At 32.7% G+C, this 20,676-nt stretch overlaps 3 protein-coding genes across 8 annotated transcripts; 2 read left to right on the top strand and 1 right to left on the bottom strand.

The window, feature by feature from the left end:
• Nucleotides 1–3,510: 3,510 nt before the first annotated feature.
• LOC114164271 (carotenoid 9,10(9',10')-cleavage dioxygenase-like) lies at nucleotides 3,511–7,315 on the bottom strand. 4 transcript variants are annotated; one of them, XM_028048875.2, is made up of 13 exons: nucleotides 7,103–7,315; nucleotides 6,857–6,994; nucleotides 6,644–6,746; nucleotides 5,891–6,150; nucleotides 5,570–5,749; nucleotides 5,392–5,470; nucleotides 5,196–5,277; nucleotides 5,052–5,069; nucleotides 4,809–4,947; nucleotides 4,420–4,672; nucleotides 4,246–4,310; nucleotides 3,951–4,121; nucleotides 3,511–3,864 (listed from the first exon to the last, which is right to left on the bottom strand). In XM_028048875.2, the coding sequence occupies exons 1-13, from the start codon at nucleotides 7,214–7,216 to the stop codon at nucleotides 3,712–3,714; spliced, it is 1,755 nt and encodes a 584-aa protein (XP_027904676.1). In that variant the 5' UTR covers nucleotides 7,217–7,315; the 3' UTR covers nucleotides 3,511–3,711. The 4 variants fall into 4 exon arrangements, with proteins under 4 accessions (XP_027904676.1, XP_027904677.1, XP_027904675.1 ...); XM_028048874.2 differs by having other exon boundaries at nucleotides 3,512–3,864; nucleotides 5,052–5,114; XM_028048877.2 differs by having other exon boundaries at nucleotides 3,512–3,864; nucleotides 5,052–5,114; nucleotides 7,089–7,293.
• Nucleotides 7,316–10,385: 3,070 nt separating this feature from the next.
• On the top strand, nucleotides 10,386–13,993 carry LOC114164307 (putative glycosyltransferase At5g25310). 3 transcript variants are annotated; one of them, XM_028048918.2, is made up of 5 exons: nucleotides 10,386–10,593; nucleotides 11,495–12,266; nucleotides 12,365–12,495; nucleotides 12,674–13,022; nucleotides 13,117–13,993. In XM_028048918.2, exons 2-5 carry the CDS (start codon nucleotides 11,502–11,504, stop codon nucleotides 13,780–13,782), a joined length of 1,911 nt encoding a protein of 636 aa, XP_027904719.1. In that variant the 5' UTR covers nucleotides 10,386–10,593; nucleotides 11,495–11,501; the 3' UTR covers nucleotides 13,783–13,993. The 3 variants fall into 3 exon arrangements, with proteins under 3 accessions (XP_027904719.1, XP_027904720.1, XP_027904721.1); XM_028048919.2 differs by lacking the exon at nucleotides 10,386–10,593 and adding an exon at nucleotides 10,777–10,931; XM_028048920.2 differs by lacking the exon at nucleotides 10,386–10,593 and adding an exon at nucleotides 11,054–11,073.
• A 450-nt stretch (nucleotides 13,994–14,443) lies between these two features.
• Nucleotides 14,444–17,809, top strand: LOC114164237 (putative glycosyltransferase At5g03795). The gene is made up of 4 exons (XM_028048827.2): nucleotides 14,444–15,523; nucleotides 15,615–15,745; nucleotides 16,071–16,419; nucleotides 16,707–17,809. The coding sequence occupies exons 1-4, from the start codon at nucleotides 14,807–14,809 to the stop codon at nucleotides 17,370–17,372; spliced, it is 1,863 nt and encodes a 620-aa protein (XP_027904628.1). The 5' UTR covers nucleotides 14,444–14,806; the 3' UTR covers nucleotides 17,373–17,809.
• Nucleotides 17,810–20,676: the final 2,867 nt, after the last annotated feature.

Raw genomic sequence — 20,676 nt, 5'->3', positions numbered from 1 at the left:
AAACCTTCCTCATGTTGAGCCATGACGTATCCCTCCAACTCGTAGATTCGCTCCAGGGCCACAGTATGTTCGGCCTGTAGGGTCGCCAATCTCTCCTCTAACCTTTCCAGTGCTGTTTGTGATTCTTCATCCTTCATTTCCAGCTCTTTGCAGCGCGCTTTCAGTGTATTGCCCCTCTTCTTTTCAACAGGCGGGGGTAATAAGTCCCCCCTCTGTGATGACCCTTCTGCTGTCATCCGTCCAGCACTTTCAACACTCTTTTTCTTTTCTTCTTCCATCCTCTTACGCCTTAGCTCCAGGTAGATATCCTTTCCAGACCCACCAGCTGCTGCCATGATACCTGCACAAGCATAAATGCATCAACCACCATTAAAATCATATCCCTGGCATTCAACCAAATAAACATACATACCGAATAATTCATCGCGTGGATGGGAGGATCTAAATACACCAATAATTTTCTTTGAAGAGAGTTTCTTGGGCAGTTGGTCCAAGTAGGACAGTGTATGTCGGTCTTCAGGGGTTAGCGACTCTCTCGGCCAAGTACGGTATGTGGTAGGGGAGTTAGTCCAATAGAAAGGAAACTTGGGTGTTCCATCATCGTAATAAAAATACTCAGCCCCGGCGGACCTAATAATGACTTTAAAGAATCCTGTTTTAAATCTCTTAAACGATTGGGTGTATGCCGCTAACAGACACTGGTGGCTTTGACCCACAAGGGATACCCAACTAGCTAATTCCCCTGGCCGGGTACTATAGTACTGCAGAAAGACTTGGGGTGATGGTTTTAGATGCAGCACGCGACAAATTAGTCTGAAAGACTGTAAGGCAGCCCAACTGTTGGGGTGCAATTGACTAGGAGCTACATTTAACACCCTTAATACGCCCATCGTGAAATCGTCAAACGGCACGCATACATGCAAGTCGGTAACCAAGGTTGAGTACATATAAAAGAAATCATGTGAATGACCCTCACGCCCGTGGCACACACTATCCCCTCTCCTGACCCGCTCAACACTCACAATACGCTCGTCGACAGTATCTGCTATGATATCAGCACGCTTGCGCAAGGCTGCTAGTTCCGCGGATCGGGTGAACCGCGACAAGGGAAGTTTAACTCTAGGGTCTACCCAGTCATACCCTGGCCGATGCAGGGCCGCATACTCCTCGGCCCCTACTGCACAGTCACTATCCACTGGGGATGATAGACTGTTCGACGAGTCGGGTATATCCCGCTCCTCGTCTGACTCACTACACCTACTAGAAGCACAATAAGCCGAAGGGGATGACATACCTGGAGAAGCTGCAACTTCTTCGCTTAGGGGGACCTTTCTTCTCAACACGCGTATCCCTCTCAATATGGGTCCTCTTCTTTATTTATAGGAGCCCTAAGGTACCAAATGAACATAGGTCAGGCACGGATTCCGATGTCGCCATCATGGCTTGTGTCTCGAGCCCCGCGCTACTCTAACTATATCTCTAGCAACTGCACCCCTATTTTCGTTTTGCAGCGCCGTCGTACGATTAATTACTCATTCATTTATGTTTTCATGCAGACTCTTGTTTCACTTCGTTTACTACGAGCCTGGGGGGGCTAGTGTATTGGAAGTCTGGGTACATCCCATTAGTTAGGTACAATAGGGAAGTTTGGGAGGGATATACTCGGCCACGGGCACGACAGGAAAAGGTGAGGCACAGTCAGTAAAAGAAGGTTAGAGTGGTGTGGTCAGAGGCATATGTCTCGACCCAGGAGCCGTAAACATCACGGCCCAATGGCTAGACACATTTGAGGCACTGAAGTCAGGGAGTGGCCTGGTAGGATGGCAGGCACGCGCAGAGTGGAGGCCGAGTAGGTGTCGGCCCTGGGTGCCTGGTACATCTCGGCCCAAGGGTTCTGATGCGTAATGGGCTAGCAGTGCAGAGGGGTAGACCCATCCCAGTCACGGCAAAGATAGCACACAGGCCCAAGAGTTTGGAAGTCCAATGGAATGTAGAAATGTTACCGTTAAGGTATGAGAGGCAGTTACTGTATTGATTAAGATTCCTTAGTGTTTAATGGGAGAAGGAAACCGCTCTGTAGGCAATAATAACGGGAATAAGGCCAGGTAGTATAAAAGATATTTGGACTGTCTAGTAAAAGGTAAGTTTATCTAAAGCCAATATCTAAAGAGAGAATATTTGGGGTTATTACTGACTTAAGCATCGGAGTATTTGCAGGTACTCACCCCTGACGGTAGTCCAGAAGCAGCTGTAAAGAGAAGGGACGCAAAGTGGGCGGAAGAATACAGAAGGCCTTTGAGATCGCTTGGCTCTAACCCTTACAAGAACAAAATTATTAGTAACTAAAATAGTTACTTATTTTTATAAATGAAAAATTATAAGTTGGTCACCAATTAATTAGAGACTAATTTAGAAACAAATTTATTTAGTAGCAAAAATCTTAGTAACTAATATTTAGTGACCAATTTTCTTTGTTAGCTAAAATCTTGGTAGCTCAATTTTAGAAACCAATTTGGAACCAATTAAAATTTTTTATTTATAATAGTGACTACTTTAATATTTAATAATTTTTTATTTTATACATTAATATTTAAATTGGTCATCATAGTGACTAAAAACTCTTAGTCACTAAAATTGGTTGTTGACGAGACATTTTTTTAATTATAGTGTAAGTTTCGCTTGTAATATAATTAAAGTTTATTGAAGTACATTTTGTTTATATGGCATGGCTTGAAATATAATAATTACCCTCGATTTAAAATAATTGAATGTTAATTTCATATTCAGATTTCTGTTATTCCAGCAAAAAATAAAAATAGTTATAGATAATGTTCTTTTATTTTTAGAAGTTTATATATGTTTTGTTTTATTAAACAATTAATATATATTTTTTAAATATTCACCAACGTGACTTCACATGTGTACATATGCCAGTATGCAGCCGTGATGAGAGCGTAGATTCATTTGGGAAGAATAGTAATTACATATATCATAACCATTACTCTGTAATTGTATTCAAACCTTTACCTTAATAATATATACACCGTAGTTAATGTTATTATAAAACTTCAAATTTGATTTAAAAAATGTACAGTATATTGCAGATTGAAATATTTCCAAAAAATCATTACATAAATAAGGTAGTAGAATATATTTAGCCTATAAATCAACATGATCATGATATTGCAGCAAGATAGTTAACACAATTACTTTAAAAATCCCAGTAACATATATAAACTTTGGTAAATTTTTGTTTATTTTAGCGAATAATCTGACATTATGATTTTGAGAGTGCATTAACCAGCACTCATCGATTACTTTTAGGGATAATTTAAATTATTTTGTGAACTAAAATTGGATGTGTCACACTGGCTGTAAGTATAGCAAAGAGATTATTTGGAAGGTTCAAGAATCTGAGCCATTCAGACCCAAATAATCACTGATGCTTTTAAAAACATATCACAAATGAATCTGTGAATATCGGTGTTTGGATAACTAGACTGTAGCAATATATGTCTTTAAGGCATAACTGGTGCTTTTCTTTTAGTTATAATCATTATCAAAAATCATATTTTGACACCCTCTGTAGTTTAAACAATCGTTTGATAATTTGATTTTAACAATGTAACAATATGCACATCATTTCTGCACAAAATATGAATAGAGACACATCTACTGTAGCACCTATATATGTACCCACCCATACAGGTTTTAAGGCGTTTGTTGGTGATACACACTGTTGTGCTCCTGTGCCTGAAAAGAAATTTGCATGAAAGCTCCATGAAACCCATATGGTACTCTGCCAGGCATGGTAATTTTGGTAACCACTTCACCAGAAAACTTCTTTGCATCGATTATATGAACCTGAAAGAAAAGTGGATAAGAGGTGATTAGTATATATGTAATACTCAGCAACACCCATCATAGGCTACTGAGTAATATCAACCCACTTCAGATATGATAGTATCTTCATTGTGAACAAAAGCTATGATCCAACCGTCATCTTCTTCAACACCCCCTTCTCTGGGGACAAACGCAGCCCCACTGCAAAATGTGTTTTTATCAAACATATGGCACTCCACTCTTACACCCTCTTCTGCTTTCTCTTTCTCTTTCTCTCCCTGATTCACAAAATCCAAGCTTTAGAATTACTTGATAGAGATATCTCTCTGCAAGTTTTCTCTCACGCATTTTATCAAACACTCACATTGCTCACTAAAATTTACTCTGCAAGCATTCTCTTACCTTGGAGAACTCTGTACGTGATTCTTCAAAATAGAGCTTTGCTAAGCCTCCATATTTTGGCGCTCCTAAATAACCCACTTGACATAGTCATGTTATTGAACGTTTATGTAACAAAATGGAAGGTATTTAAAATTCTCGAGGGGAAAAAAGAAAAGAAAATCTTCAGAATGTTACCTTGAGTAGAGCTTGCAATTGCATCGACTACTTGGGTGTATGCATATCTATTCCTCATTCCTGTGAAGTTTCCATTGATCACAGGAAAATCCATGTAAACTACGTTGCCTCCACACACATCTTTCTCCTTAACTTCTCCTGTGTGCATATTCAATCGCCATTCGTGACAGCGAGATAACCACTCGTATTCCTTCAAACTTAGGTTAGGTCCGGGAATTAGCGAATCTAGAGATGAGCAACCCCTCACTACAACCTGTTCATACCCATTCATTTATATTTTCAAAATCTTTTCATACCCCTTTTGATCATAGATCATTTGTTTTAGTCCATGTTTGGTTATACACATTACTTTATTAGAACTATAACGTTATTGCTACAACGGAACTTGCCTCGTGTCCATCCTCAAAAGAGTTGATAATGTGAAAGGTGCAATTAGGTTCCACCTCAAACCATTTGATTGAGTTGGCATCACCATAGCGTGGCAGTATTCCAATCCTTGCGTATTCCTCCTTATTATACTTTATTAATCTACACGCAGACAAAAGAGATACTGAGTTTAGGATCATTTTGTATAACTTTCTCGTAGATTAAATTGAAGGAATGTTCTCTCATACAAAAGGATATGCACTCACTGGCCTCCTCTAAGAAGTCTGTTTAGATCAATAGTTAGAGGAAAATCCATGATCACAATGTATCTGACAAACACAAACCGACAAAGATACATATTTTATAATGCAGATTGTACATAAAAATTAGCTCCGAGTCAGCAATGCTACCTCTTTGTAACACCAATGTCATGACATAGAGTGCACCTATTTAGTTGGAGGTCAACTTTTTGAACCAATTTCTCTCCATCAGCTGAAAAAGCAGAAAGAAAGAAACATTTACTTAAAATCTCAGATACTACTACTCACTACTGCAAGCAAGTAATTAGTACACTTTGTTTCCTTAGTTTTACAATTCAAAGCATACCAGAAATAATTCCAGCAACGACAAAAGGTTTGGCCGGTGCAACCCCTAACGTAACTAGCTCCCCCGTACCTGGAGCCTTCTGTGATAGAATAGAACATCAAAGAATTTGAGAGCAAGAATACAATTTAAAGTGCTAAACTATACTCATTTGCTGATATATGCATATAAAGAATAAAACCTTTGGATGACTGGTAAAAGGACGATCCCAGGCTCCATTGACATTCCAATTTCTTATAGTTTTTAGTGTGAAGATATCAATCTCTTGTGGAATGTGATTTTCGGCAACCGAGTAAAACCTCCCAGAATGTTCAAACACATTGGTGTTGCTGATGTACTTGTTTACTTTGCCGAATCGCAACTGTTAATTCCACATATGGAATGCCAATATTCATAAATGGGTCCAAAATTTCATGAAATTATTGCTTGATTAATTCTTCACAAATGAGTTTGATATAAATGCATGAATCTTGAGAAGATACTATTGCTTGATTCTTCATACCCAGTTTAGGAGATAAGCAGAGAAAATGGCGAGTGAATCGCCTTCAATGGCCGGTAGAAACGATGGTTTGCTGAGTTGCTTTTCTATGTTGTATGTATCGGTTTCAACGTGCTTGTTGTTGTAAAGAACCTTCCAACTCCCTTGACTTGACCTCTTAAAGTAAATTGCGTGAAGCATTCCCTCTCCTTCCACCCAGATGTGACTTGACCTTCCAAATATAGAATTTGTTGATTTTAATCCTCCAAAAAGTGGATTTGGTCCTGCACTATGCAACCATTACACACACCTAAATTAAGGTTATGATTTAGCTTTTACCTCTCATATAGGATAAAGTTAAGAATGCAATAGGAACAAATCGATAATATTTATACGTGTAGATATCTTTTAAGGGGGTTTTACGTATAAAGATTAGACTGTAATTCAGCAACAGAAGAAATTATAAGTTTAATAAATAATTGGGATCTAGTATGCTCTGGATTAACTAATTAATTAATCTAATCAAACAGCGACTTCCTACCTTACAGTGCACTATAATATGTTGCATTTTGAATATGTTGTACTGCAGCCTGCAACTGTAGCTTATGTCGTTTTCACTGTTTTCTCCGCAATATTATATTAAAAGTAGAATGCTAAGGACCGAAAGGAATGTAAAATTGGCATTTTTGTTAATGGAATTTATAGAATTTATTTACATTATTAATAAAACTAGAAATTATGTTGAGTTAATAATACAAAGTTCAAAGGAATCCCCACCATTTCTTATGTAAACACCCTCTGGAAAATCATCTGGAATTCGTCCCTGGATGCTGGTAACAAGAACGGCTTCACCCAACTCCTCCACCGGAGCAAAGTTACTCTGCACAGTTAATGGAACAATGTTGATCGGAGGCTTAAAAGAAGCTATATATATGTTTTTACATGATTGTAGAAGAAACACTTCCTTATATATAGTATATAGGTAGGTACCTGAGATGGAAGCAGTGGCTGATCAACAAATTCAAAGAATGAATCTACAAAAGCTTCAAGAAATTTAGCTGCAGCGTCTGTCATGGTCTTTTGAACATCAATTAATGAAGGGACTCCAAGCACAATTTTCTTGAGTGGCTGCTCAATAAATCACACATTCACTTACAGTTCAAGTGGGAAAAGCAAACTAAAACAAATATATGTCATAAGGGATAGATAGATAGATACATACATATATGTGTTTACCTTGAAGGAAGGGAAAGGTGGAAGGTTGAAGTGAGGAGATTTTTGTGAGACATCATGGGAGGGTCTTTTCTGAATGAAACAATTTGATATGAATGGTTTATATGAAGTGGCCATGTATGTAGGTGTGGGTTAAGGTAGCTTGGTTCTTCTGTGTTCAGAATTTGGGTTAACTTCAAAACATTTACCAAAATGGCTTCAGAGCAGCGCCATATCGTGTACATCTAAATATGGTGTATTGAGATTGGAATGTAGTGGGAATTTATATTTCTCTACCTAACTGGGTTATTTTAGTAATAATAATAATAATGGTAGTTATTATATTTAATGACTATTATATTATATAAGGAGTTGTATTTTAAGTGATGTGATCAAATGAATAGTTGGAGTACTAAAAGAAATGTGATTGAGCAATGGGCCCAATGATGATAGTATTGTTGGTTCCCTTCGATATAATAGAAACTCTACAAGAGTCAATAAATAATAAGAAACTTTTGTTATGGTCGTATCTAAATTAAAACATGGTCAATGATACTCTTTTTTTCTTTATGTAAAATGTAAAGACTTATAAGTTCCGAGAAAAAAAAAAAGATAAATAGTAAATTCAAAATAACAAGTATTATTATATTTCGTTTTTGGCACAGTTATAAAAAAAATTATTTTAATTTTGTTTGAATTATCCTAATAATTAAAATATTTATACATATGTTTAAACTTTAGTAATTAGCATATGTTTGTTAGAGAGGAAATCAATGTTGATATGCAATCAATCTTGAAAAAATTACTGAGAATTTAAAATTTAAAATTTATAAAGTAAAATATAAAGGTTAAGAGATTTCATTTAAAATTTATTGCACATTCACGTTATTTTTTTCTTCAAGAAAATACATGTAACAATTACTAAAAACTAATTATTTGTTCAATTACCTCAATTAGTAATAAAGTTCAAATAAAACTAAATAAATTAAAATTATTTTATTAATATTTTTTTTTAAATTACTAAAAATAAAATAGGTCGTATTAATTTTATTGTTTACCTGAAAAAGAATATTTTTTTTAACATGTTTGAAGATTAGTCTACCATCAAATATAGTCAATAGTTATTATTAATTCAGGTGTTATAGGATAATGGATACAGAATTTTGGCTTTCTCGTAATGAATTCGACCAGGAGAATTTGAATGCCAATAAAGAATTTAAGATACACAAATACTTAACAGTTTAACAAAAAAATATTTTTTATAATCTAAAGTTTTATTTAATATCTTGAGTTTTCAATCTTATCTTTTATCAACTTATTTCAATAAAAATAGAAGTTTATAAAACTTATATCTTAAACTTATTACCTTATATATGATTCTTGTCCTAAAGTTTCATTGTCTAGATTTAAAGATAATTTCACTCCTTATTCTTCACTTAGATTTAATATTTTTGTATTCGATACTTTTACAAAATAAATTTAAATAACAGTTTATTGATAGTCTGGCTTATTTATATGCAATATTTGAACTAAAATTAAGAATTTTAAATTTATCTCAATGAGAAAATTAAATTACATGTAATTTTTACGTCATTCGTTTATATTTTATTTGTGATAAAGTGGACTGATAATAATCATTATCATGGTTCAAGCATAGTTGAGTGATGAAAGTTTCAGTGGTTGAATTGAATAGTATATGATATGGAACATGTTCTTTTTCTTTGGAAAAATTAAAATAAATAGCATGCACAGGTGTATTTAACAAATGCATGATGCAATTTATTTGAATAACTATGGTTAGAAGTGATATATTTTTTTTAAAGTATGTTTTTAGTCTTTAAACTTTAATCTAAAATTGAAATTTATTTTTATCTGAAATTTTGATACATTTTATTCCCTAAACTTTAAAAATGAATGAATATAGTTTTTTTAATCAAATTATATTAACTTTTTTATGTGCCAAATGCGTTTTATGTTAGTATTGGAGTTGTTTACACTGTTTTACACAATTTCTTATCTTGTGAAAAATACATTCGACACATAAAAAAAAGTTATCGTAATTGGGTTAAAAAGATTATATTCATTCATTTTTAAAATTTAGGAACCAAAATATATCAAAACTTCATATAGTGACAAATTTCAATTTTAGGTCAAAATTCAGAACTAAAAACATACTTTTTTTTTTTTACTTTTTTTTTATTTTATCTAATATGAACCTATACTTTAATAATAAATATATTAATTTATATTTAGTAGAATGAGTTGTGTTCTAATGATTAAGCTTGTTAGACTATGGTGTTATGGAAGTATGCTTCCGGTAATGAATGACAATTATGAGGAGGACGTTATCATTGGAATGATTGTAAATAGGGATATTCAATTAATTAATAAGAAATAGGCTAATTAACTTGAAAAGTGGAGGATACTTTTACAAAGATGTATGAAAATAAAGTCAATAATAATAAATAAAAAGAAAATACTTATCAGAAGAAATGAAACTAAACCTACTGAAAAAAATGTGAATTCATATTAAAGAAAATAAAAATACTAATTATTTTATAGAAATACAAAATATTATCAATACAATATCCTTTTAAAGCATAATGTTGATATATGCTGTATAATAACTTTTATATAAAGTTAAAGTTCTTATTCATGCTTGCGATAAAACTGCAAATCAGAAATAAAAAAGAAAGGAAAATTTGTAATGTAGTCTAATAATTTGTATTTGAACGTTAGTATAATAAATATTTATATTGTAGCGTATTTAAATTAATGTTCTTTATTGAATCTCGTCATCGTTGTTCAAAATCAGAATCAAAACATCCATAAAAAATGTTAAATACACGTTTAAGTTATTCCTATAATTACACACTATTCTATTTTAAACTAACATAATTATTTAGTTATGTTACTTAATTAATTAAAGATTTATAACAAATACCTGAAATTTTGGGGGTTTTTATTAAAGCGTCACATGTACTAAACGGTAGTAACTTCTCATTTAAAATGAAGAAAATGTATGGTGGGTCAATGAATTACCAAAATGGATTTTATATTTAGTAATAGAAAATTCTTCGATTAAAGTAAAACATAATAAAATATTCATAAAGCTATCAATTAAGTTAATTGAAAATGGGATTTAAAAAAATAAAAACGTCAACGATATTTTTGCTGTAATAAAAGAAGGAATTGTGATAATGATAGAGTTTGAATGACTGCGACACATCGGACAAACAAAGGTAGCACACAGTAGTAATTGCTAATTGTCGTTTGTTTTGAAAGTGAAGTTAATGTTTTTACTTTTTACAGTTACCGATGAAGAAAGAGAGAGAAGAAACAGAGTAACTATAAAATATGGCTGCTGCATAAACGTTGAAGGTGGTGGCGTTCGGCGTCTTAAACGGATCACGGTTCACCAAGTTCAAGTCTTTCTTTTTCTTCGTGGCTTCTACTCCCAACATCAATGACCAGAGTTCAGAAAAGAATATTCCAACACCTTCTTTAGATGCCAGGTACAGTCTTTAACGTTATTTTACTTGCGTTCTTTTAGGTTCAACGTGGAAGATGGAAGAACTAGAATATGTACTTTTAATTTCTAGTATCCCAATTACAAATAAATATTTGATAATATAGAAGCAGGGACCTCGTTGCGTGTGTGGTTGATCTGAAATTTTATGAAAAAAGGGGAGAGGAATTAAAATAATCTTGGAATCGAATTTTACAACTGGCCCTTTTTCGAATCTACAAGTTAACTGAAACGTGAAGTAATTCCTAGGAATCTTTTCATCTCATGTCTGTGTGACTGTTCTAGAGCAACCTGAGGAGGAGTTGAATGTTGTTTGTTCTGTTGGTAAAGTCATCTTGTTGTATTCTCAGTTCTCATTTTCTTTCATTTCTGTCTCAGTTATTTGATTTTCTTTATCATTTTATGCTTTCTGCAAAACGAATGAGAAGCAATTCATCAAATTTGGAGCTCGACTATTACCACTGAGGTTCATTTTATCTCCAAAAATCTTTGTGGAAACTGGGTATAAAGTTTGTAACAGTGAATCCCTTCAAAATGTGATGGGAATTCCCTTGATCTGTTTTACACACTTCAAGGTTTATCAGCAATGGTGTTTTACACAACAATAACTTCCTTAATTTATTTAAGGGGGAGAAAGAAAGTGACCTAGAGTGCAGAAACTATTTAGTTTTTTGTGTAAATCTGTAAGCAGAGTAAACCTTTTCTAATTAACCCACTCTTGGCTTTTGACAAGGTGATACAACCATCCATAGAAACACATTCTTTCATGAAACCTTTAATATTTATATTTTCTATGAATGAATACTGACCTATGAAAAGATACAACCTTTTATTAATCTAGAAATCCCTCACAAATAACCCGAAGTTGTACCATTTTCCTTCTGCAGAGTTGCTATGGCGATTGGACAGCGACAGTTGTTCAGTAATTTTAGCAGAATGGGTCAAGAGTTGTTTTCAACATTTCAGCTTGAAAGAAAGAGATTGTTAGGGTTTATCAGCATTACAATTGCAATAATTTTAGCATTCCAGTATTTGGAACTTCCGTATGGTGCTGTTCAACCCACTGTATTCTCTGGCAACAAGACTCCAACGTCTGATAGCACTGGATTCCAAGCTGCAGACCTACCATCCAACTCCGAAACGTTAAAAAATGTGACCTTTTTGAATCAAGAAAATTCTACCGATGAAAATGCCCATGAGATTGTTGATATACCCAAGACTTCTGAGGTAAAAGACAATGTTTCAAGCACTGGTTTAATCTCGGAACCAGCTAGGGGATCAGGAAGATCTTTAGAATTTGGTGTAACTGATGAAAGTTCCAGTGAAGAAAGTTTTGAGATATCAAATAATGGTTCTGCAACAGGTCAGACAGGGAATCTAGGTTACAACAATACTGTTTCTCATTTGGTTCCTCCAAGTGAAACAAAAGTGAGCCAAAATATGACGCCTCCAATGTTGTCAAATGATTATGATGAAACTGAATTCACGGAGGGTGAGAGGTTCAAGCCACCGCAAGATGATGTTAAAATAGTAGGAAATAATTCTTCTATCAGCAGTATGCCCAAGGAGACTAAACGTTCTCAAATACCTCAAGAAGTAACAACAATCTCTAAAATGAATGAGTTATTGCTTCAGAATCGTGCCTCATATCGTTCTATGGTAAATGATTTTAATGCTTTATTTTTTTCATTTTATGACTTGATCAGTTATTAATCATATTCTTGAGTTCTGTTCTAACGTTGCCGACTGATTTCCAGAGGCCAAGGTGGTCTGCGGCTGTTGATCAAGAACTACTGCAGACCAGATCAGAGATTGAAAATGCACCAACTGTAAACGACGATGTAAATCTTTATGCTCCCCTTTTTCGAAATGTCTCCAGGTTCAAGAGGTATCATTTGATCATTCGATTTCTGGATGTTGAAACTTCTTATGGGTATTCTGAGAAACGTAATTGTTCCAAAAACATGTCAGATATGTGCAATTGTCTATGTGTGCAGCAAGAAATACATTTAGTTTTGTTTAACATTGGTATTAATTATCTCTTCGCTGTCTAATCTAATCGCCAGGAGCTATGAATTAATGGAGAGAACACTCAAAGTGTATGTGTATAGAGAAGGTGCAAAGCCCATAATGCATTCACCGTATCTTCTGGGAATTTATGCTTCCGAGGGATGGTTCATGAAGCAGATGGAAGCTAGTACACAATTTGTGACTAAAGACCCAAAGAAGGCCCACTTATTTTACTTACCATTCAGTTCTCGGATGCTAGAAGAAACTTTATACGTACAGAATTCACATAGTTCTAGGAACCTGGTTCAATATCTGAAAAACTATGTAGACATGATTGCGGGGAAACATAATTTCTGGAACAGAACAGGAGGTGCTGATCATTTCCTAGTTGCATGCCATGACTGGGTACATGTGCTGTTCCTACTTCAATGAATGTGTCTTTTCTTCCGTATCAGTTTCTTATTTGACAATCATTGATACTACTACCACTTCTATGCAGGCCCCTACAGAAACAAAGAGAAACATGGGTAGGTGTTTGAGGGCTCTATGCAATGCTGATGTGAAAGAAGGTTTTGTCTTGGGGAAGGACGTGTCTCTTCCTGAGACTTATGTCCGAAATGCTCAGAGGCCCACTAGAAACCTTGGTGGAAACCGTGTTTCAAAGAGGAAAACTCTGGCGTTTTTTGCAGGGGGGATGCATGGTTATGTAAGACCAATATTGCTTCAGCACTGGGAAAATAAAGACCCTGACATGAAAATCTTTGGGACATTACCAAAGTCTAAGGGCAATAGGAACTACATTCAGTACATGAAGAGCAGCAAGTACTGCATTTGTGCAAAGGGCTATGAAGTCAATAGTCCTAGAGTTGTGGAGGCCATTTTCTTTGAATGTGTTCCTGTGATTATATCAGATAACTTTGTGCCTCCATTTTTTGAGATGTTGAATTGGGAATCCTTTGCTGTTTTTGTGTTGGAGAAGGATATTCCAAATCTGAAGAGTATACTCCTTTCCATTCCGCAGAAGAGGTATCTTCAAATGCAGATGATGGTGAAAAAGGTGCAGCAGCATTTCCTTTGGCACAGAAGCCCTGTCAAGTATGATATATTCCACATGATACTTCATTCCATTTGGTATAACAGAGTCTTCACAGCAAAAGCTAGATAGGTCAAAGTAGATTGAAACAAGTTTTTCTTTAGGTAGCAGAACATTCTTTGGACGACACACATACAGAATAAGATCTATGTTGGCAATTAATCATGTTGTTTTTGTGTAATTTTTTTATGTAATTAAATTTGTATATATTTACTGCCACGTTGTCTTGAATTATTCATACATAAATGTTTGGTAGTCTATGATAGCTTAAATTCAGATTTTATTCTTAGCTTAATTATCTTTTTAGAGTTGTTATTTATTTATTTTGTTCAATTTAGTTAATCTATTAATAAAATATCCAATCAAGTTTTTAACTAAAAAGTTCATTATCTATTTCTATTACGGTATCTGAACCATTAAAAAAGAGAATTCTTTATAATTATTTTTTACACAAATCTTTATCAACATTACATTTTATGTGTTGTATTTATTTTTTATTGTTTTTCATTTTTAAACTCAATTAACTATTCATAATAAGCAAACTGTCTACGGCATAGTTATAAAAAATCAACAATAATAAGTTATTTATATATAAGGTAAAAATATCTTTAAGAAAAGGCATAGGAAAAATATATAATCTCTATTAGAATTTTGGAAAATGAAAGTTACCTGTTATTTGAGAGTTAAAATTTGGACATAAGTGTCGGACTTATTCGCATCTTGGTTCCTTAATTTACTCCGATCTTCCATTCCTCTGTTCCCTCCTTCCTTTCCTGTCACATGTTATAGATCTTTTTCCCTGTTTTTTTAATTTACTTACGACAGAGACACAGATCCCATCGCCAACCTATGCCCTTTGTCGTTCCGTTAGTCCAATCATCCTGTTACACCTTTCTCCTATCTTTCTCTAACCTAATGAATCTCTCAATGTCTCTTCTCATCAAAAGATTCTCTCTTTCACCTCCCCATTGAAAACCCTCGCAAAAGTTATTGACTTTCCTCGGTCAATCTTTATGGGTCTGCTTCCATTTCTTCTTCTGATCTCTCTGGAATGATGAGTTAGCCAGTCTTGCTTCCTTTTCTGAGGTTTTTTTTCATGGATCGGGGGTTTAGATTTCTGTGTAAGGCTGAAACTACGAGATTAGTTTCATTTGTAGGAATTGCAGTGGCTATAGTTTTAATGTTTCAGTATTCTGAACTTCCAACTGGTAAATTCGTATCTTCTGTTACTACCAAGATTACTAGTTTTAGAATGGATACATCTTTGGTTAATTCCAAAGTGGAGGGTAACGACATGCACCTAAATGGTTCAAATTTAAACTCTAAAGATGCTGTGGAAGAGAATGCAGTTAGTAGTATGGACTCCCTCTTTAACAATGGCAGAGATTCAATTACTGCCCCTGCACCAGAGAAAGCTATAGGACTTGCTGATAGTGTTGTTAATTTCACAACCACAAATGATGGTTCTCCAATGAGTAGTGCTCCGGAAAAGCAACTTAGTTTGAAATCACAAGGAGCTGCATCACCACAACCTATGGTGCCATCGCCCAACAGAACATCCTTAGATTCGGAAACGGATTCAAGAAGTCCTGTGGCATCTGTCACTTCAGCAGCAACTTCGGTGAAATCAAACACCACTGGTTCGGTTTCCAAGGATGGAAAGTCAGGTTCTTTGCAAGGTAGTAGTAACATGACAGTCAATAATGGTAAGCCTGTGAGTGCAAAGAATTTCAAAAGGAGACCATCTAAAGTTGTTTCAATATCTGAGATGAACTTGTTATTGCAGATTAATCACGCTTATTCCCAGCAAGAGGTATGTTTAGGATGATTGGCCCTGTATGCAAGTGTAGATTGAATTATATCGTTAGATGAGTTTTTCTAATTTATTCAGTTGTTGTTTGTAGAAACCAGAAAGGTTTTCAGGGGTTGATCTAGAAATATTCCGTGCAAAATCAGAGATTTTAAATGCACCCATCGCTGTGAATGATTCAAGACTTTACCCACCATTATACAGGAATGTCTCCATGTTCAGAAGGTATATGATATATAAATATAATTTTCATTGCACTGATTCTACTATTGAGTCAAACCACTGCAATATGGTTGAATGGCCCAAATTCTGGTTGAATTATGTTATCAATCCTGATCTGACTTATCAAATAATTGTTTCTGAAGAATGAACTGAATCTAATCAGTGATAAAAAGAAAAAAGCAGCTAAATATATCTTAATGAAAGGAAGATTCGGTTTGCATATTGTTTAATTAATTTCTATGTGTTTCTCTGCCTCATGTAAATTGAGTACCATGCTGTGCATGTTCTTCATACAAGAACTTGAACCAACAATGTTTGCATTCTGCAGGAGTTATGAACTAATGGAAAGGAAACTCAAAGTTTTCATCTACCCGGATGGAGACAGACCAATCTTTCACGAGCCCTTATTAGATGGAATATATGCATCTGAAGGATGGTTCATGAAATTAATGGAAGCAAACAAACAGTTTGTCACTGGGGACCCTGAGAAAGCTCACTTGTTTTACATACCTTTCAGTTCTAGACTGTTGCAGCAAACTCTGTATGTACGTAACTCACACAGACGTTCCAACTTAATTGAGTACATGAAAAATTTTGTGAACCAGATTTCTGGAAAATATCCTTTCTGGAATAGAACTTCTGGAGCAGATCACTTTGTTGTTGCTTGCCACGATTGGGTACGATTCTGTGTTCATGCAAACTATTATTAATGCATTTTCTGCTTTTTGCTTCCCCTTTCATCTGAACTACAATTTTCTTAATGCAATCTACAGTAAAGAATATGTTGTGTGCCTGTGTTGTGTTCCCTTCTCCATCTTAAATTGCAATCTATAACGTAGTCTCACTAGGATTAGTATTTCCCACATTGGCATGCCTACACCATTATGATTAAATCATTAACTTGTGTTGAAGCAGTATCACGAGTAATTGAGTGGAAGAGTATTTAACAAGCACCATTTGTCAGGCTCCTGCAGAAACAAGAGGGCGCATGCTTAGTTGCATCAGAGCCCTCTGCAATGCTGACATTGAAGTAGGATTCAAGATAGGCAAGGATGTTTCTCTTCCAGAAACATACATAAGATCAAGTGAGAATCCTGTCAAAAACATTGGGGGCAACCCTACTTCTCAAAAGCCTATATTGGCTTTTTTTGCAGGAGGTTTGCACGGTTACGTTCGGCCTATTCTGCTGGAACACTGGGAGAACAAAGAACCAGACATGGTGATATCTCGGACCTTGCCTCATGTCAGGGGCAACAAAAACTACATTCGGTTCATGAAGAGTAGCAAATTCTGCATCTGTGCAAGAGGTCACGAGGTTAATAGCCCGCGTGTGGTAGAGGCTATATTCCATGAGTGCATTCCAGTTATCATATCTGACAATTTTATTCCTCCTTTGTTTGAGATTTTGGACTGGGAATCTTTTGCTGTGTTTGTCACCGAGGAAGACATTCCCAATTTGAGGAACATTCTGCTATCAATTTCTGAAGAGAGATACTTAGAGATGCATGAGAGGGTGAAAAGGGTGCAAGAGCATTTTATGTGGCATGCTGAACCTGTAAAGTATGATTTATTTCACATGCTTCTTCATTCAATTTGGTACAATAGACTTTTTCAAATAAACCAGACATGATCATCATGCATCAGTTTAGCAGAAAGCTCACTTTGTAGGATTGATGACTTATGTTTGGTAATTGGCATGCGTTATACAAATGAAGCAAGAAGAAAATGATTTGAGAAAATGTTCATTTTTTCTAGAGGGTCATATAGACAAGAACATATAATAGTTTGTCCAGAACAATGTTAGTGTTTGAAGAGAAATCATGAATATCTTTGTATTCTATACTTGGCCAGATTATAAAAGTGTTTATTATTGTCATCAGAAGAGAAAACTCACTGCTTATAAATGAAGAAGCAGCTCAAACACTGTTTCCGATTTCCAAGGCAAAAATGGTCCTCATTACTTTGAATTTGATGTCATTGTTGCAAAACTTTACCAACATATGTTGTACGAAAAAGTAGTGTCATGAGTTTTAATTTAATCAATGCAAAGTTTTTACTTATTAGAAAGTACTTTGTGCATCATAAGTATAATATAAAATATTAATTAAAAATATACTAATTAATATGTTTTAGTGACTATATATATGTTTGAAGTTTCAATGTCAAAAGTTAATGTAACTAAATAAAATAATTTCGTAATCATCTGTAATTTTTAGAATTGATTAAAGAAATGCTGAATCGTTGACTAGATATTAAACAAAGTAAAAATCAATTAGATACAAAATTAATTAAAGAAAAATACTTATTTGGTTTGACATAAAAATTAGGAAAAAGGCTTTAAAAGAAGTAATATATTAGAAAGAGAAAATACAGGAAAAAAAATCTATTTTCAATAATTTAGCACTAAAATTCATCATATGTTGATAAATTTTCAGAGTCAAAGTTTGCAGTGACTCTCATCTTGATTGAAAAAATTGGTGAAAATATTCAAATAAAAATAAATCAGATCTACATTTTTATTTAAAGAAAAAAATCTCATTTTATATTTAATGTAACAAATTAGCGCTCTAGATCAAAATGCTGATTATAAATTTCTTTCCTTTAGTTTTCTTGATAGTGTTTTCCTTTTCATATAATAATATAAATAGTTAAAATAACATCATTAATAAAATAACGAAATTTAACATTAATAAATAATAGTATAAGTTTTTAAATTAAATAATTTTGATAAACTAACCTTTGTATTATTTATTCTTTTGATTGTTTCAATTAAATATTCTTTATTTTCACTTTATATTTTTAATAATTTTGTTCAGTTAAACAGCTTTTATTTTCAATCTACCAAGCATACCTTAATTTCATGAGTTCTTTGTTCTTTATCTTAAACTTTTGTAGCTTATAGGGATAGAAATGTCATATACAAAGGATTGCTTTAAAACATTGTGTAGTATTGGTATTCACGAAGGCATAAATTTATTTCAATAAGGCTGTGTTCACATGGAGAGATGAATTTGAGGGAGAGTGTGAATTTGTATAGATTTGTATGAATTTGTATGGATGAAGATGTGTGTTTCTTTGAGTGGATTTAGAGGGTAAAGTGAATGGATTTGAAGATAAATTTTATAAAAGTTAATGAGTGATTTGAATGATTGATAGATAAAATAAAAAATTATAATAGATAAAATTTTACAATTACTAAAATGTCCTTGATAGAAAAATATATAAAATAATTTTTAGATTAGTTTAAAAATATTAAATTTTAAAAACTATTATTTAATAAATTTTAATAAAAAATTATTAAAAAGTAAATTATATTAAATTATTATTATTATTTTCATAATAATTACTATTATTTAAAACTATTATCAATAATAATAATAATTATTATTATTGTATATATTATTTTTATTATATTTAATTACAATAAATATACATTATTTATTATTATTATTATTATTAATAACTATATATTATTAATTATTATAAATATATATTATTTTTTTATTATTTTATTATACTATAATATATATATATATATATATATATATATATAATTTAGGAGTATTAGGAGGATATTTGTGTAAATTATGATTCATCTCTTCAAATCCGCACTATTTTAGTGAGATGAAAAAAGTAACCCATCCTTTCAATTTGTGCATATCCTCTCTTACAAATTTGCACATGCAAATATAATTATTTTTCAATTCTGTCCTCTTAAATCTGCGCTCTACAAGAATCGTTCCATACAAACAGAGCGTAAATCATACCGTACAAGACCATGGTTAAGGATTTTGAAAAAATAATAAATTCACTTTGAAAATTTAAATTTAAGTATGGAATTAAAATTACTAGCACAATGTTGGTATTAAAGAATGTTTACTTACTTTTTATTTTATTTAAATAAGATAAAGAGAAAATAAAATACCATAAATTATGAAAGATGAGATATAAAAGATAAAGAAATACAAAATAAAATAAAGAGAAATATATATATATATATATATATATATATATATATATATATTTAAATAAGAGATTAATAGAAAAAAGAAAAGATGAGGAGATAAAAGATAAACTTTGGAGAGTATAAATATACAATAAATGATTCTGATAGATAGTGATATATATATATATATATATATATATATATATATATATATATATATATATATATATATATATATATATATATATATATATATATATATATATATATATATATATATATATATAACCGTAGATTTCAATAAACAATTATCACAGTTTATCTTAGTGAAATTTAATTATATCATAACTTGGATTATCATAACAGCCAACATTATAAATTAAGATTTTAAATAAATCCAACTATAATTAGCTTATTTATAATGTTAATTTAGTTAATTGTTCTTTTTAATATTATAGGTTTAAAGTATTTTTTTAATATGAATCAAATATCAATTAATTAGACAAAACGTGATCAAAATTGATATATTACAAAAATTAGATGAATAAAAAGAAAGTATTTACGGATTTAGTTACATTTAAAGAAGAAAATCAAGTACTTACCATATTGTTTAACATAAAGCAATTTTTCATAAATGAAAACTCTGATTTTTTTTTCATGCTTAAATGATTGTAATAAATCAACCAAAGCATTCAATAATCATTATTAAAAGTACAATTATCAAGTATCTACCAACACAACTTAATTAAAAAAAAAAGGGGGGTAATGGATAATGTTATACAAGATTCTCGCTTGAAATAATATCTAATATTTCTTATCTCTTTTAGCATATATTCATTATCAGATTTTCATAAAAAATATTCTATCTATATCTTGCCCTTTTAAAAGATAGATTTTCACAACGAGGTACTTCATTTATTTTCTTGTAAGTCTTAGGAAAACTTTATACCAGTCTCTTAAATTTAATATTTATATATCTTTTTCAATT

Source organism: Vigna unguiculata, chromosome 9 (assembly GCF_037176805.1).
Source record: "Vigna unguiculata cultivar grain cowpea cultivar isolate G323 ecotype 2 chromosome 9, ASM3717680v1, whole genome shotgun sequence".
NCBI classification, from domain to species: domain Eukaryota; kingdom Viridiplantae; phylum Streptophyta; class Magnoliopsida; order Fabales; family Fabaceae; genus Vigna; species Vigna unguiculata.
The sequence above is the reverse complement of the archived record's forward strand: the minus strand, read 5'-3'. Positions and strand labels throughout refer to the sequence as shown.

Bases quoted from the DNA above. Each gene is read 5' to 3' on its own strand.
- LOC114164271 (XM_028048874.2), bottom strand. From the start codon at position 7,216: ATGGCCACTTCATATAAACCATTCATATCAAATTGTTTCATTCAGAAA. The intron at 6,995-7,102 runs GTAAACACATAT...TTTATTGAGCAG, and splicing joins CACCTTTCCCTTCCTTCAAG to CCACTCAAGAAAATTGTGCT. The intron at 5,278-5,391 runs GTATGCTTTGAA...CTGCTTTTTCAG, and splicing joins CGTTGCTGGAATTATTTCTG to CTGATGGAGAGAAATTGGTT.
- LOC114164307 (XM_028048918.2), top strand. From the start codon at position 11,502: ATGGCGATTGGACAGCGACAGTTGTTCAGTAATTTTAGCAGAATGGGT. The intron at 12,267-12,364 runs GTAAATGATTTT...ACTGATTTCCAG, and splicing joins GTGCCTCATATCGTTCTATG to AGGCCAAGGTGGTCTGCGGC. The intron at 12,496-12,673 runs GTATCATTTGAT...TCTAATCGCCAG, and splicing joins AATGTCTCCAGGTTCAAGAG to GAGCTATGAATTAATGGAGA.
- LOC114164237 (XM_028048827.2), top strand. From the start codon at position 14,807: ATGGATCGGGGGTTTAGATTTCTGTGTAAGGCTGAAACTACGAGATTA. The intron at 15,524-15,614 runs GTATGTTTAGGA...TGTTGTTTGTAG, and splicing joins ACGCTTATTCCCAGCAAGAG to AAACCAGAAAGGTTTTCAGG. The intron at 15,746-16,070 runs GTATATGATATA...TGCATTCTGCAG, and splicing joins AATGTCTCCATGTTCAGAAG to GAGTTATGAACTAATGGAAA.